Raw genomic sequence first — 17370 nt, forward strand, 5'->3', positions numbered from 1 at the left:
AGATTTTAAGACAATGTCCTTCATGTGACCATACTGTCAGCATCCTTCACACAAGGTAACACACTACATGAATTCTAGAATGTGCATATTATTATTATTACTAGAAAATTCCAGGGAAATTTTGAGTGCCACAGGGGCTACTGCCGGGATGAGTACATGATTTATTTCCAGTGTTCAAAAGTCACCCTGATCATATTCTGGTTTTGAGAAATGTCTTGATATAAAAGACTCTGATATAAAACAATGTCACGTCCCTCCATCATGTATTATGTGGGAAATATCTCATATTCTGTCTTGTTTTTTTTTTATAAAACAAGAGGCAACATGTCTTCAAACTGGCATTTAAAGGGTTAAAATCCTGAAAACTAATAAACATTTGGTAGGTTTGAGCAGAACTGAAGTGGTTTAAGAGATGTATGCAAAAAAAAGCAGAAAAAAATATTGATATATGATGATTTTATAGCATTTTCTTTGTGTGTCCTTTTTTGGACGCGAGGAGCCCCAGAGGGTACAAAATGTGTTAGCAGTGTATAATAGACCTGTAACAGTAACTGACATTAGATTTTAAAAATATGTAAAAAAAGACACTTTCTTGCAGAAATCCATACCTTCAGCTGTAACACAGCCAAAATGATCAGCAAATCAAAAAAGGAAAGTAAAGAAAACGGCTAATGTAAAGCTAGCAGAGCTTGGAGAGTTGGTTATCTGGTTGCTAGGCGCACGCAGGTCAGGAGCTGCCGTTGCCATGGCAATGTGAAAATCTGCCCAGAATTTGGCTTCTACATGGCTTCAAAACAACTGCAAATTATGAGAAAACCGTTACTTCTTTTCATAAACCGAAAAGACCGTGCCAGACACTGAAGCCAGAAGTTTCTACAGTCTCTATTTTATTCAGATATTCCTTAAAATGAGTGAGTAAGCTCAGTGCGAAGACAGAGAGAGATTCTTTTGAAAAAAAAAAGACGATTACATTAGGTGTCAATGAGAGTGAGACAGGTATTGCTGCCGGACTCGGCACCCCCGTTTAAATTTTGTGCAGACCATGCCTGTCAAAGTTACATTTTATGAATCCCAACAACTATGTCTACATTTTCAGAAAGAATTATTTGTCTCCTTTTTACGGTTTGGCCGCGAGCTCGAGAGAAATCCATACCTTCAGCTGTAACACAGCCAAAATGATCAGCAAATCAAAAAAGAAAAGGGAAGAAAATGTCCAAAAAAGGACAGAGGGTTAATAAATCCCCTGAGGGTTAATAAATCCCATGAACCACTATTTAATTTACCACTATTATGTTTTTTTCTGTGCTAAATTTAACATTACTGGGGAGGAGAGCAACGTGACTAGAAGTGACAGCGAGAGAGGGCTAGTAGCTTCTCCTCTCCTCTGTCTCAGCGGAGACGTCACAACTTCATTCACTCTTTTAACAAAACCAAAAAAAAAAGCAACAAAGGAAGCAGTAAATGGACTTACATATCGTCACCTTCCTAATGCCACATTAATAGAGAATCAGTAGAGAATCCAGTAAAGTGGGGCTAGAGGGAGGAGTGAGGAGATGTGCATGCCTCCTCAGCATAATTCTTAGTTGCTTTGTTAGTTGAGCTTTATTGTTGACAGAGTTAAAGGTTATTTTGCCTAAGTCACAAGGCATGTTCAAAAATTGGCCTAAGTCATTTATTGCTCTTTTGTTACATAATTGGCATACACTGTTATTAGTATGTCAACAGTCATCTGTTGTAATGACCTTTTTGAGTGAAATCATTAATAAATGTTATATATTCAATATTTTGTTGAGTTTTTTGTGTTTCCTGAAAAACCTGAAAAAATGACTTATGCCATTATTTTAAGAGGGAGTCGATATTTAAGACCTAACTAAATGTAATTTAAGACCTAACATGCGGCTAATGTAAAGCTAGCGGAGCTTGCACACATGCACACAGGTCAGGAACTGCCGTTGCCATGGCAATGTGAAAATCTGCCCAGAATTTGGCTTCTACATGGCTTCAAACAATTGCAAATTATGAGAAAACCGTTACTTCTTTTCAAAAACCGAAAAGACCGTGACAGACACTGAAGCCAGAACTTTCTTACAGTCTCTATTAGAGATCGACCGATATGGTTTTTTCAGGGCCGATACCGATACCGATTATTAGTAGTCAAGGAGGCCGATAACCGATATTTGGAGCCGATATTTATTTGCAATAAAAGGGAAAATATTGGCGTGAAAATTTTGAATAATGGAAAAATTCCACGTAACTTTGTTCAAATGCCTTTAATCATATGTTTATTTAACAGCTTTTCAGATTTGCAACATGTTAAAGTTTTTTTTTTCTTAGACAATAGATATCTTTGTTTTAAAATTCTAACAAAAAATGCAGGGAGCTCCCAGGCTCAGCAGCATGTCTTATAAAGTTAAATGAAAACTTAAACAAATAAATAGCTCACTAAAGTTTTCTACAGTAAATAAAGTTTTCCAAAATTTCAATATAACTGAAATGTTAATCTTTCACTTATCTTTGTTTTAAGTTCAAACAAAAACAAAAAGTGCTAGGAGTTCCCAGGGTCAGCAGCATCTCTTATAAAGTTAACTGAAAATTTAAATAAATAAATAAATAGTTCCCTGAAGTTTGCAGTTTGAAGAATGCAGTTCATGTAGGCTTTATGATGCAGTTACATTATGTCTTAAGTCTTGAACAGCAATATCCTGCTCCTCTCTACAAGAAACTATCAAAGACAGATTCAGGACACACTTCATCTAACAATATGTCATTTTCTGCTGCTTGGGATCTCTCAATCAACACAGAAAAAGGTAAAGTACTTGGTAGTTAAACAGCCATTATTGCCCTACAGTTTTCTCTCAGACAGACGGTACTTGCTGTCAGTTTCTGCAGCTTCTCATGTGGCTTACACAAACACAAACACACACACACTATTCACTAGCCATCCCCTCAACGTGCTTCCCTGCAATCTCTCTCTCTCTCTGTGTCTCTCTTTCTCACACACACTTCTTACTTTTATAACTATTTCAGTATCAATGTTATCAGTAACCTTGTTTCAAGGGATTAAACACTAAATAGCCTAAAGCATCTTCACTTTAATAATCAGTGTTTATCGTAGGAACAGACAGCTGCCGCCAACGTATTGGGCCTCACAGTAACGTTAGTAGTCGTGAGTTGTAGAGTTTCTCATGTGACTTCCACACAAACACACACTATTCTCTACCATAACAGACATTCTCCCCATTGCTACAGTCTGCTGAGCATCTAGAGCCGCGGACCGATGGGTTAACGTTACGCTAAAAGCTAACCAGCCTTCACCTCGACGGGCTTCCCTGCAATAAAACCGGACATATCGATATTATCAGCAACCTTGTTTCAAGTGATTAACAGGCACGTCTGGAGGGACTGCGAGCGAGCAGAGCTGCCGCTTATGTTTATATAACGTTAATGGGCTCACAGTAATCTTACTAGTAGTTGTGAGTTGTAGAGGACTGGGATTTTTATTACAATTTCGGGAAACTCTGCTGCCTTAACTTACCTTCAAAACAAGTATTTGCTCTCCGGACCTTCTCCACCGTGTGTGTAAGGACTGTTCATGCACAGCTTACACTGCTGATTGGCTGTTACCGTGGCTCTGCTTGTAACCAATCAGATGGTGCTGTGGGTGGGACAATGCTGGCGACAGAGTAGTGACAGCAGACAGAGAGGCGCGGCTGCATCAGAGCCAAAATAACCCAGTTTTAAATTGATCTCTTATCGGCTGTCGAATTTTAAAAAAGGCCGATGCCGATATGCGTCAAAATGCTGAATATCGGCGGCGATAATCAGCCCGGCCGATAATCGGTCGATCCCTAGTCTCTATTTTATTCAGATATTCCTTAAAATGAGTGAGTAAGCTCAGTGCGAAGACAGAGTGAGATTCTTTTGAAAAAAAAAGACGATTACATTAGGTGTCAATGAGAGTGAGACAGGTATTGCCGCCGGACTCGGCACCACTGTTTAAATTTTGTGCAGACCCTGCCTGTCAAAGTTATATTTTATGAATCCCAACAACTATGTCTACATTTTGAGAAATAATTATTTGTCTCCTTTTTACGAGTTGGCCGTGAGCTCGAGTTAAAAATAAAAATAAAGGTTATTTTTTACTGCTTCACACACTCTAGCCAACTGACGCTGTCACTCTAACTTTGAAAAAAAAGTGATTTCCACTCCTCCTTTGACTGCTCATAGTTTGAAAAGTATACATGTTATGTAAAAACAGTTCCTGTGTTTTTGAGAGAGCAGAAGTTTTCCTCCGTTTTATAGTTTGAAATCAAATTTTTACGTGTAGGTATGAGAGAGCTGGGTGACTCAGAAAAAAGGTGAAATTTTGTGGGTTTCTAAAGAAAATTCCAATGCATTCCTAATGCATTACTTATTCACAGTTTTTTGGGAATGACTTTGGGAAAAAATTGGAATTTTAACACCAAAAGTCATAGCACCTCTTTCTGGATCAAGACGCACGTTTTGATGTATATATTACCGGGGTTTTCTCAAAGCTATTCTAGCTGTAGAGGAGTGCCTCGGAGCTGAGCACCCCTGGCACTAATTAATAATTAGAATTTTAGACAGCGGAGGTCAGACTCTGCTCCTCCGTGACATTCTTGTGTAGCATGATTGTCAAGCGTATTGTCATGAAGGGCAAATTCTTTAGTTTCGATTTAATATACACCATAATTCAACTTATCATCTCACTCACCTCACCTCATCATAGCAAAATTATTAATGAGGTATAAATTATATGAAATATAGCCTATAATAATGATGATGTTGAGTTTTAGAGAGATAAAATGCATGTAATTATTGATTTTACAGTTCTTTTCATTGTTCAAGTAGTCCAGTGCCAGGGTTTCTGGTACAAACACACACTGACAACAGAGAAAACATGCGTTGACAGAGTAAACAAATTAGATAGCGTCTGATTTCGTAAAGCTGACAATTTATACCATGAAGCAAAGAAGCATGCTGCCTTAAAATACAAAAGCCAACATCAACAACCCTTATCCTTCATCTTAATTAAATTCATGCTTGAAGCAATATAGACTCAACAGCATGAACATGTGATGCATAAAGGACAATTAAATAAAATGCTGCATTTTCTATCCAAAGCAATAACTGTGCTGCATTATGTATAATAACTTCATGACTGATGGCTGCCAAGCACCTCACTGATTATCATTACTCATTGCAATGTCATGCAGGACCTGCTGACTTGTTATTCACAAGCACACACCCATTGAACCCAGTTCAACATCCATGCTTGTCAAAGATAAACACTTGCACACAAACAGTGACTAACTGTGATTCTATTTGTCAAATAACATTTGTTTTATACAAGCCAAAGGAGACATAGTTTTTTAGTGCATGAAAAAAAACTTCATCTCTGAGGCCATAAATGAGAGGACTCAGACATCTTGGTGCCAGAAAAAACATTATGTAGTTAACATACCTGACATTATTGAATAAAATAAAATTAATATGAAGGAAAGGAGCCTCAATGAATGGGCTCCACAGCTGGATGAGACAGAGCAGCAGCTGAAAACCATGAAGAACCACTGTTCTGAGCCCTTTCTTTGATGACTTTTTATCCTCTCCTGATGCAGCTTTGGCCACTTTCATTATTTTAACATAACAGAAAACAAGGATGATGCACATAATCAAAAACTGGAATTGATATATAGCTGATCTAAGATGTTGCTGCCACATGTAAAATATAAACACCTCCACTGAACATATCTGATATTGTTTGTAAAAGCTCAGGGACGCTGATGCTAAGAAGGTGGAGAGAATAACAATGCAGGGCACAGAGCTGAGGCAATGGATGATGAGGATGCAGTGAATAGTATTGCGTGTGGAGCACAGCTCTCCATGGCGCAGGGGCATGCAAATGGCCACATAACGCTCCAGGGTCATTGCTGTCAGAGTAACTGGTGTGACTGTAACATACACAAGTACCACAACAGAGATAATGATACACAACCAAACTTGCATGGCAACACGAAAATAGTTGAAGATGAGAAGGATATTAGACATGAATAACAACAAACTATCTGACAGTAATGTAACAGCAAATAGGATGTAGCGAGCAGTTGTGTAGAAGCACTCTTTCCTAAAAAAGGTGACAATGAGCAACAAGTTAATGCAGAGAAAAATCATCACCAGGATCTGCACAATAATGACCTGGTAATTTATCTGCTGCTGCAAGGACTCACCACCAGGCAGTGAATTGTTATCTGCCATATATCTGTTTTCTAAGCCACTGTAAAAAAGTCCATGAATGTGTCAAAAAAAATTAAAGAAAAATTAGAATTAAAAGAAAATTTGATTTTTTTTTTAATACAAAATGATGATCTTCTCTTAAGTGATATGATGGTGGATTAAATACAGCAGTTTCCCAAACCCTAAATGCTGCTCCAGAGACTAATATTGTCTACTGAGCTCAGTGCAAGTCTGTGTATGATATTTTAAAGGCTAGACATCCAAAAATAGCACCAAGCCTCGTTCATTGGTTGTCCATAGTTGGATAGATGGAGTGCTGCAGTGACATCAGAAGGTGTGCGAATATTATTATTCAATAGGTCCTTTTTTCTCAAAATTATTCATCACAAGTTGTGACTAAAAGTAAAGGCTTTGGTATGTCTTTTATTTAAATGTGATTGGACACACTTTTGCAAAGCAGAATTCTATCATGATACGTCTCTGAGTGGAACAGAACTTGTCTAATTGATGATATGCAGTTGGCTTACTCTTATGAAGGATTTAATGGCATTACAAACCAACATGCCCCCTTTTGTAAATTCACGGTGAAAGGAAATTCACCGGTTTTCACCTGAATTATCTTGTCTACTTAAAAGGGCATTAGATAAGATCCCAAAATTGGTTGTTTTTAGCACCATCGTGGCAGTGAAGTGACGTGCACACAGAATTCTGTTGCTCGCTCTCATGGTCATGGTCGTATTCCTTCCTCAGGTCGCTGAGGTCCACCTCTCCACCATCAGAGTCCTCCTCGCTCAGTTGATGTATCATCATCAAAGCCTCATCAACGGTGTATCTTTGGCGTTTTCTTCCTCTCTCCATTTTCAGATCTTTTTATTTTATAGGCTAGCTAGCTTTTACTTAATTATGGAATAAATAACGAACATAAATAACAAAGCTTCTTCTTCTCTTTCTCTCCTTGGATAGGTTTTTTGTCAAATGTAGCTAAATAATAGACCAGCGAATTATAAAGCGCAAAAACAAATGTATTTTACTTAGTTTATAGAATAAATAACAACGATAAATCACAAAGCTTCTTCTTCTCTCTCTCTCCCCAGGATATGTTTCTTGTCAAATGTAGCTAAATAATAGACCGTAATAATAGAATCATAAAGCGTGAAACAAACCCCGCGAAATGTATATATTATGTAACAAGTCAGCTGCGCTACTTGTGACCGCAGGGCAGAGAGAGGTATAAATGCTCAGAAATCCTTTGTCTTTTATTGTAGCACCTTATGGGCTTCAGAATATATTAAAAACACATATTTAGGAAAAGTCATGGGCTGAAAGGCTCGTAGCTTTTGTTTAAACAGAGTTATTTAAATTTTAACAACCCAAACGGTCTGTCAGACCGTCTCCGCGGTTCTAGTGTTAACCAGTAGAGGGTGCTATTGGACCGGCTAACTCAGTATTATGGTTAAATATATTACTGTTGGTTGGTTTATGTTAGTATTATTGCTGTGTATGTACACGAGAGTATTGTGTATATTTTTCTGTTTATGTGAAACATTAGATCATTATTAAGATGATGATGTATAATATGATTTATTATTGGTATTTCAGAACTGTGACAACACTGAGTGTTCAATAAATCACCGCAGTCATCAGATCTGCCAGCAAAAAAGTGATATCCTGTCATCATTCCTGTGTCCTGACCGACACCGCATCTTGTCTGCTGTATAACCCTAAACAAGCTAGCAATAATCCTTACCTCACAAACACTAATTTTTCAGCGTAATACAATAGACTTACTTTCAACTAACTGTACTGAATGGTCTCTGAGTTTGTTGAGACAATGACAATCATAAACTGATGTCAGTTATAACAGTCAGTCAATCAAATGCTATTCATATAGCCCAAATTCACAAAAAATTCTTCTGAGGTGGCATTACAACCTGTGCAGGTGATGACAGAGTTACAGGTTATGAAAAAAAACATCCTGTAACATAGTCTAGTTTCTACTAATTTACTTTGTTGTAACCTAAAAATACACTTACAATGTTTATTTTACTGTTACTGTCAATCATACATCAAATAGATAGGTGCTGCCTCAAGTGAAAGTTTGAGTATCTTGGGGTATTGTTCATGAGTGACCGTAAAATAGAGCATGAGGTTGACAGATTGGAACAGCATCTGCAGTCAGTGTCAACAACAGGACTATATTTCATAGTACGCACAAGTACCGCCGATTCGCTAGGCCTACCTTTAGGTTTCCCCACACGCACATATGTCTACTCATCAAGCGAGAGAGCCAGAGAGCAAGAGAGAGAGAGTGAGAGAGAGGGAGAGAGAGACATTGATTTGTGTATTTTACCGCTAAAGATATGACAACACTATAATAAAACTCTGATTAAACTACCACATTAATTTCAAAGACCAACCAACAGGCCTGAAAAACACCTACAGCAGTGAAATAACAGGCTACAATATACTAGTAGGGCAGGGGGGAGATCTCCAATAGTACAGAAACAAGGTTATTGACCCACGCAAACGTCATGACTATGAGATGCATCTGCGGAAAGAACCAATGTGACCTTAAAATCCATCAGGCCAGAATGAAATGAAAGGAGCAGGAGAACAAGGTGCAGTGCTCAGGCCCTGAGCCTGGTGAGACACAGGAGGAGCCCGGCCAGGAGGCAACCCACAGAGCCCAGTCCCTCCATGCACCAGAGCCTCCTAACCATTGCAGAATAGTTAAACAGCAACGGATTAAGTGGCCTCCAGCCAGCAACCGCAGTGCATTGCTGCAGTTTGACGAAGACGTGACCAACATTATTCAAGCTACAACCAAAGCAGATGCAGACAGTTGACTCCAAACAATGACTTCCATCATTGTCAGCTACGGCTCTGAAAGGTTCAGCCACACTAAGAAAGGTAACACCAAACCAACCACCTACACCATGAAATGCAGGGCTACCAGACTACATCATTTGCAGCAGGAGCTTTGAACCCTCAAAAACCAATACAAGAAATCCATGGAAGAGGAGAAGCAAGCCTTAGCTGACCGACGAAACACCCCAATGAAAGGGTTAAAGACCCTCCGCAGAGAAGAGTGGCACAGGAGAAGAAGAAGAGAGAGAGTCAGGAAATGGGCTGCTTTCATTGCTCATCCCTTTGGCTTTACCAGCTGCTAGGGGACAAACGCAGTGTCTGCTTCGTGTGCTAAAAAGATGAAGTAAATTGTTTCCTCCATGATACTCTGAGCAACCCGATGAGGGATCAAGATCTCAAACCCAATGACGCCCATATCAGTCCAGCCCCCCAAAAAACTGAGTTTAATCTGAGGGAGCCAAGTCTAAAGGAGGTTGAGGAGGTCATTAAGGCAGCATGCTCAGCCTCTGCCCCAGGTCCTAGTGGCGTACCCTACACTGTTTACAAGCACGTTGCAAAGCACCTCCTACACCAATGGAAGATGTTGAAGGTCATATGGCGAAGGGGGAGAGTTGCTGACCAGTGGATGTGTGCAGAGAGATGGTGGATTGCCAAAGAGGAAAAGCCTCAGTCAGTTTCGGTCAATCTGGCTGCTGAGTGTTGAGGGAAAGTGTTGAGTGTTTTCAGCATTGTCTCCCAAAGAGGCGAACTTGTCGTGCTATGGTTGGATGAGGCCACTGCTTATGGGTCCATACCACACCGACTGGTAGAGCTTGCACTACACCGCCACCATGCTCCCAGAAGGACAAGGATCTGATCCTGGATTACTATGATAATTTCAGGTTGAGGGTCACATCTGGGTCACAAACATCAGACTGGCTTGAAAAAGGATTAATAATGGGCTGTACCATATCTGTTTTTCTTTTTGCCCTAGTCATGAACATGGTAGCCAAGTTAGCCGAAGATCAGTGGTTTTCTCAACAAGTGGATGGGCTTCCCCCACAGCCTCAGCAACACAACTCTGTATGGGACCAATAACATTTTGCAGCTCCCGTTCAGTGATCTCATTGGTTTATGGATGCACGCACAAGAGAAGCCCTACAGTACAGGGACTCCAGGGACCAGAGGGTGTCATCAGTGGGTATTGAGGTGAAGACAGGGCAGAAATGGAGGGCAGAGAAAGCATTGGAGGTGGCAGAGTCACGCTTAAGGCAAAAAGCGCTGGTGAAAGTGAAGTGCAATTAAGTTTATATTGCATCAACCCGCAAGAGACGCCAGCAGATAACACATCTACCTACGACCGCCTGCAGAGAAGCCTACCAGAAATCAAGAGTTCCCAAGACCTCTCCTCCTCTCCTGGCAAACTCCACCAGAGCTGAACCGCTTAGACACCGGCAGAATCCGTCACCGCGATAACGGGACACAGCCTCCAGGAGAATCTACCTAGATCCTGCGTCTCCAGGGTTACCACGGCAACCTCAGCCACCTGGGTTCCAGCCAAGGATCTCCAGCTAGAGCACAACTCACAGTAGGCCAGTCTTAACCTTCTGCTCATTAATGGGTTGTTGTCCTAATATCATAATATTTAATTATCAAATCTCATTCGTAGATGTAGTATCATTAGCTGTATAGCCATAGTGTATAGGCATAAAATATTCTCTGCCACCATTGCCAATTCATCACACTGCTCATTTCATTATTATTTTCATCTTTATGATTATTACACATTGCATTTTCTCTGTTGATAATATCTTAGTTAATAAACTTAAGTTATTTAACTTATTTATTTTTGAAGTACAGACTGGAGATCCATTGAATTGAGTCATGGCTTCTGATATGAGATTGATCACATTAATCAATGAAGTAATTCATTGTTGTCCTCCCAGCGGACTGGTGCCCCGTTTCAACGAAAGCAAATTCTTAATTGTGGTGTTCACGCTACAATAGATATATCAATAGTGCATACTGAACACACAATTGCTGCAAATATGCCATTGTGGGGAGTAAGAGACACGATGATGAGGGCATCTGGGACAATCCTTACCCTCAAGGATTGATGGAGAAAGTGGAGCAGATTGCACCATCTCAGGCCACCCCAGCTGAACCAGTGGACGCTGGCATCCAGGCTACAATTTTGCTTCACTGAGACAGTAAAATGAATTGATACATCTGTTGCAAACAGATGACAGGCTTGGCGAACTTGACTATTTAGAAAAAATATTGTGTTTACTCGATTGATGAAACAGTTACTGTGTTTCTATAGAAAAATACAATTTTGCTTTCACTGAGAAAATAAGGCTCGTAGGTTTAATGTTTAATGTGTAAGGTATGTGTTTTATTGTTTACCCAAGTATTGGCTAAGCTGGGGCATCGTGTGGCGTAGTGGTCGAAGCAGGCGCCCCATGTGTAGAGGCCACAGTCCTCGCTGCAGTCCGCCCCGGCTCGAATCCCGCATTGTACGGCCCTTTACTGCATGTCATTCCCACTCTCTCTGCCTACCCGTTTCCTGTCTCTCTACTATATACTGTCCAATAACGGCATAAAAAAAAAAAAAAGTATTGGCTAAGCTGGAACAGTTGAAGTCTAATTGCATGTATGATATTTTTATTGTGTAAGATAAGCGCACTTTGTTAGAACAATATAATTCTAATATCATTGAGAGTTTGGAAGTGGAACAAATAATTTTCAATATTTTAAGTATTTGTATTCAGTCTACACTTAACTCACTGTGATTCATCTCATGCAAGTATCATCTCTTTGACTGACAGAAAGCAAAATTGGTTTACATTGAGTCAGATTAGTATATAAAAATATTTTTCCACAAAGGGGTAAAAGCAGGTAAAGAAACATTACAGAACACCTTACTGTGCTTTCTCTGAGCTGTGGCTTTTAAAATAAATGTTTGAATAAAGTCACATAAGTCGGAATGACAAAAACACTTCTGCTTGGTGAAGTCCTGATGTTACATACTCCATTTCTCAGAAGGGCTTATACCTTATGTGGCTTGTTTAGCCTAATAGACTCCTTCAAATCTGTGCAGCCACCTCAGCAATGGAGGCTTTGAACAATGATAACAAATACATGGTATAGGAATAATAAGGTCCATCATTTCACAAGTATGTCATATTTGTTGATAGGTGTAAATGCTACAGTGATGTATAATCAATATTATATATAACAACAAGAACTGCAGCAACAACCTGAAAAACATAGTCACCTCAAATGAGCAATCATGCACAAATACAACAACAGTGCTGTCATTTAAATAGCCGTGAAATCATAGCATGCTTACAGTAATAAACCAGTTAAATAAAAAAAAGTTAACAACAGACATGCTCAAATATATCTTTTAAACAAACCACAAAAGATGTCATTTTTCAGTACATGAAAAAATGTTTCATCCCTGAGGCCATAAATGAGAGGACTCAGACATCTTGGAGCAAGATTAAACATTATGTAGTTAAAAAACCTAACATTAATGAATAACCTGAAATTCATTTGAAGTACAGCAGTTTCTATAAATGGGCCCCACAGCTGCATAAGACAGAGCAGCAGCTGAAAACCATGAAGAACCACTGTTCTCAGCCCTTTCCTTGTTGACTTTTTATCATCTCCTGATGCAGCTTTGGCCACTTTCATTATTTTAACATAGGAGAAAACAATAATGAAGCACATCATCAAGAAGTAAAACTGATGCACAGCTGACCTAATATGATCCTGCCATCTGTACAAAATGAACATCTCCACAGAACATATTCTGTAATGCTTGTAAAAGCTAAAAGGAGCTGATGCAAAGAAGGGTAAGAGAACAACAATGCAGGGCACAGAGCTGAGGCCATGGATGATGAGAATACGGTGCATAGTGCTGCGTGTTGAGCTCAGCTCTCCATGGCGCAGGGGCATGCAAATGGCCACATAACGCTCCAGGGTCATTGCTGTCAGAGTAACTGGTGTGACTGTAACATACAGAAGCACCACCGCAGAGATATTGATACACAACCACACTTGCAGGGTAAAGTGAAAGTAGGCAAAGATGAAGAGGATATCAGACATGAACAATAGCAAGCTGTCAGACAGTAGAGTAACAGCAAATAAGATGTAGCGAGCAGTTGTGTAGAAGCACTCATTTTTGAAAAAGGTTATGATGAGCAACAAGTTAATGCAGAGAAAAATCATCACCAGGATCTGCACAATAATAACCCGGTCATTGATCTGCCGCAGTGAGAATCCACCTCCAACCAATGAGCTGTTATCTGCCATCACTTTTCTAAATAAACGCAGAAGTTTTTGCATTTTTGTGAAATGTTAAATTGTCAATATTAAATGTATTTGTCAAAGAAAAATTTGATTCTTTTAACAAAAGTACAAAAGTCAGGCTTCTCTGTCGAGCTTTACCAGACCTTCCCTGTAGTTGGATAGCATTAAGGAAGATATTTTCAAAGACATATGTTGAGGTCCTTGCAGTGCTCTGAGAGAGGGTTGTGAATTGAGACTTTATAGGAGCGTAACTTTGCTCATTAAAGTGTAATCATGCAAGGTTTTCCCTGGCCGAACTGGAGAGGGTGGGGCATGGTTGGGTAGGGGTGTGGGTGTGGGTGTGTGTGTGTGTGTGTGTGTGTGTGTGTGTGTGTGTGTGTGTGTGCAATATTTATGTTGTCATTATCTCTCCAGCCACTGCAGGTCAAAGCCAGTCACGCTATGCTTTTGAGAACAATGAATAAAGAGTGATGTTAAAATCATGTAAACGTCGGCTTTAATACCCTCGTTACTTGACAAGACAGACTTGGTACTCTGGCCTTGACTCCTCTCTCGCGCTCTGATCCTCTCCTTCACTGGCACCTTCCACTTGTGGCTGAGAACTAGGCCTACTTTTTGTCCTGACAAATTAACCATATCTTGTCAGTAACATGAATTAACATTTTTTCCCATATTAGAAGAACTAATGATGTCTGCACTCTGCACTGTTTCACCTGTCCTCGCGATTCTCATACTCGCAAACTCTCTTTTTAAAATAATCTGTGATTTGAGACATATAGGCAACAAAAACATACGTGATGGGATGTAACGTTAATTTAGGGAAACTTTTCAAGAAGCTGGGTGTGCTTGATTTTGTCCCATTAATTTTGAAAAAATATAGAAATGAAGCACCATTGAAAGCAACAACAGATAACAGCTGTCGCAATTCACAAACAATAATGGCAAACATTTCAAGACATGAACATTTAGATGACATGTTGTTAATATAAAGTAACCAACTGAAACGCACTCTGAATTCTGTGTACAGATCCAGATGCCTGTCTTTGAACTGCTTAGATATATTTCAAATGTTTCCGACATCTACGGTACTGTAGAAAGTACTATCACATTTTCAGAATTTTGACATCGGCTTGGTACCGAAGTATAAGTTCTCAAATCAATCCTAGCCACCAGTGAGGTTCACTGGTGCTAAGGCAGAGAATTCATTATTTCGGGGTGCTACAGAATAACATGTTGGTAGTTGAATATAGGGCTGCCACAATTAGTCACCATAATTAAATATGTTAATTTGATGTATTCGTTTTTTAATTTTTTCCAAAACACTTCACTTCGTTGTAACACATCTGTGTGTTCAACATCCCAACAAGCTGTGGTGAAATGAGTAAACATGGACCTGCCAAACCTGTCAAACTATTTAACATCGATAACGTTAGCCTGACTTTACATTATTTGCAAAGCTAGCTCTACCAGGCATTTAAGTTGGCAAAGTAATAAAATTATATCGTCCATGTGTTGCACATTGGTTAACATGATTTTTCATAGTATTGTGCTGCAGAAATAACGTTATCTCGACAGTCACTGAGAATTATGGGTGCCTTCCGTTAAAATAAACGTGACAATAGATGAGGAGGACACTGACAGAGACTGACAGTATTTTACATCACAACTTTAGTTTCTGTCATTTTTTATTAAATAATTGAATGAAATTCATGAATGTTTATCAGTCTGTATAAGCACACCTATCACACCATATTAATCATAAAAAGCACGGTTTTAAACTTCTGTACTGAAACTTTTGCCTTGATAATACAGCCCAGTGCAGTGTAAGTGATATTTTCTAAATATATGATCAAAGTTCCAAAACTTAACGTGAAATTATATAAAAATGCTCCCCGCAAGTAAAAAACCAGATTCCTGAAGGTAACCTGTCCTTTCATTTTCTCAAGAAAATTTGATGAATTGTTTTCTTCATAGCCGATTAATAAGTTGAATAACTTGATGAGTTGGTGAGTAGGGAAATGACCATGTGCAAAGCGAAAATTGTGTGGAAGCATGTGAACTAAGCATAACACTATTATAGTATTCAAAATATTTTCCCAAGGTTGACAGGTCTGCAAATGAAAAAGGATGTAAAAAAAAAGTCTGAATTGTATCTTTTTTACTGTATGTAGATTTCGAAAAGTTCACGATAAATAAAGATTATTGTTATTATATTATTATCTTGACGACACTGTAATCACAGCATGCTTACCATAATAAACTACTTAGTTTAAACTAGTTAAAATCATTCTTAAAACATGTTTGTGTAAAACTGAATTACAGACATGCTCAGCAGAATTAAAAATGTTTAATCTCCCTTCTCAAATATTTCTCCTGGATACATACATTTTCAGTACATGAAAAAATGTTTCATCCCTGAGGCCATAAATGAGAGGACTCAGACATCTTGGAGCAAGATTAAACATTACATAGTTAAAGAACCTGACCTCAATAAATAACCTGAAATCAATCTGAAGCACAGTCGTTTCTATGAATGGACGCCAAAACTGGATAAGACAGAGAAGAAGCTGGAAACCATGAAGAACCACTGTTCTCAGCCCTTTCCTTGTTGACTTTTTATCATCTCCTGATGCAGCTTTGGCCACTTTCATTATTTTAACATAGGAGAAAACAATGATGATGCACATTATCAAGAAGTAAAACTGATGCACAGCTGACCTAATATGATCCTGCCATCTGTACAAAATGAACATCTCCACAGAACATATTCTGTATTGTTTGCAAAAGCTAAGAGAGGCTGATGCAAAGAAGGTGAAGAGAACAACAATGCAGGGCACAGAGCTGAGGCCATGGATGATGAGGATACAATGCATAGTGCTGCGTGTTGAGCTCAGCTCTCCATGGCGCAGGGGCATGCAAATGGCCACATAACGCTCCAGGGTCATTGCTGTCAGAGTAACTGGTGTGACTGTAAGATACAGAAGCACCACAATAGAGATAATGATACACATCCAAACCTGCAGGGTAAAGTGAAAATAGGCAAAGATGAAGAGGATATCAGACATGAACAATAGCAAGCTGTCAGACAGTAGAGTAACAGCAAATAAGATGTAGCGAGCAGTTGTGTAGAAGCACTCCTTTTTGAAAAAGGTTATGATGAGCAACAAGTTGATGCAGAGAAAAATCATCACCAGGATCTGCACAATAATAACCCGGTCATTGATCTGTCTCAGTGAGAAACCACCTCCAACCAATGAGTTGTTATCTGCCATCACTTTTCTAAATAAATGCAAGTTTCTGCAGTTTTGTTAAATGTTAAATTATCAATATTAAGTGTGTTTGTCAAAGAAAAATTGTATTATTTTAACAAAAGTATAAAAGTTCATGTCAAGCTTCTCTGCCGAGCTTTACCACCCCTTCCCTGTAGTGGCATAGCATTGTGGAAGATATTTTCAAAGACAAATTTTGAGATCCTTGCAGTGCTGAGAGAGGGTTGTGAATTGAGACTTTATAGGAGCCACAGAAACACAAACAGAGCAACAGCAGTGGAACTTTGCTCTGTTTGTGTCATCATTGCTACTCTCTGGTAGTCTCCCTCAGGGGCTGAACCCGTCTGTAGATGAATCCAGATGTAAACCACCCACCATTACAGTGGTAGAATCTCACTTGTTAACCACTGGCAACACAACAATGTTTGTAAAGGATTTCTGTTTTTAAGCTCCCTTGCCAAGAAATTTTTCATTGAGTTTTTGGAAAAAATATAGAAATCAAGCACCATTGAAAGCATTGCTTCAACAGTCCCTGCTCTCGCAGTTCCTTAACGATAACAGCAACATTTCAAGACATGAACATTTAGACAACATGTTACTTATATAAAATTACCAACTGAAACCGGATACCTGTCTTTGAACTCTTTAGATAAATTTCAGGTTTTCCTCCTTTCATTTGAAA

At 39.1% G+C, this 17370-nt stretch overlaps 3 protein-coding genes across 3 annotated transcripts; all 3 read right to left on the reverse strand.

Annotated features, from left to right (window-relative positions):
- Positions 1–5349: 5349 nt before the first annotated feature.
- LOC130167768 (odorant receptor 131-2-like) lies at positions 5350–6276 on the reverse strand. Its single transcript, XM_056374256.1, has one exon. It carries the CDS (start codon positions 6274–6276, stop codon positions 5350–5352), a length of 927 nt encoding a protein of 308 aa, XP_056230231.1.
- Positions 6277–12498: 6222 nt separating this feature from the next.
- LOC130167691 (odorant receptor 131-2-like) lies at positions 12499–13422 on the reverse strand. The gene has a single exon (XM_056374112.1). It carries the CDS (start codon positions 13420–13422, stop codon positions 12499–12501), a length of 924 nt encoding a protein of 307 aa, XP_056230087.1.
- Positions 13423–15779: 2357 nt separating this feature from the next.
- Positions 15780–16691, reverse strand: LOC130167692 (odorant receptor 131-2-like). The gene has a single exon (XM_056374113.1). The coding sequence runs from the start codon at positions 16689–16691 to the stop codon at positions 15780–15782; it is 912 nt and encodes a 303-aa protein (XP_056230088.1).
- Positions 16692–17370: the final 679 nt, after the last annotated feature.

This window comes from Seriola aureovittata, chromosome 4 (assembly GCF_021018895.1).
Source record: "Seriola aureovittata isolate HTS-2021-v1 ecotype China chromosome 4, ASM2101889v1, whole genome shotgun sequence".
Classification (NCBI taxonomy): Eukaryota; Metazoa; Chordata; class Actinopteri; order Carangiformes; family Carangidae; genus Seriola; species Seriola aureovittata.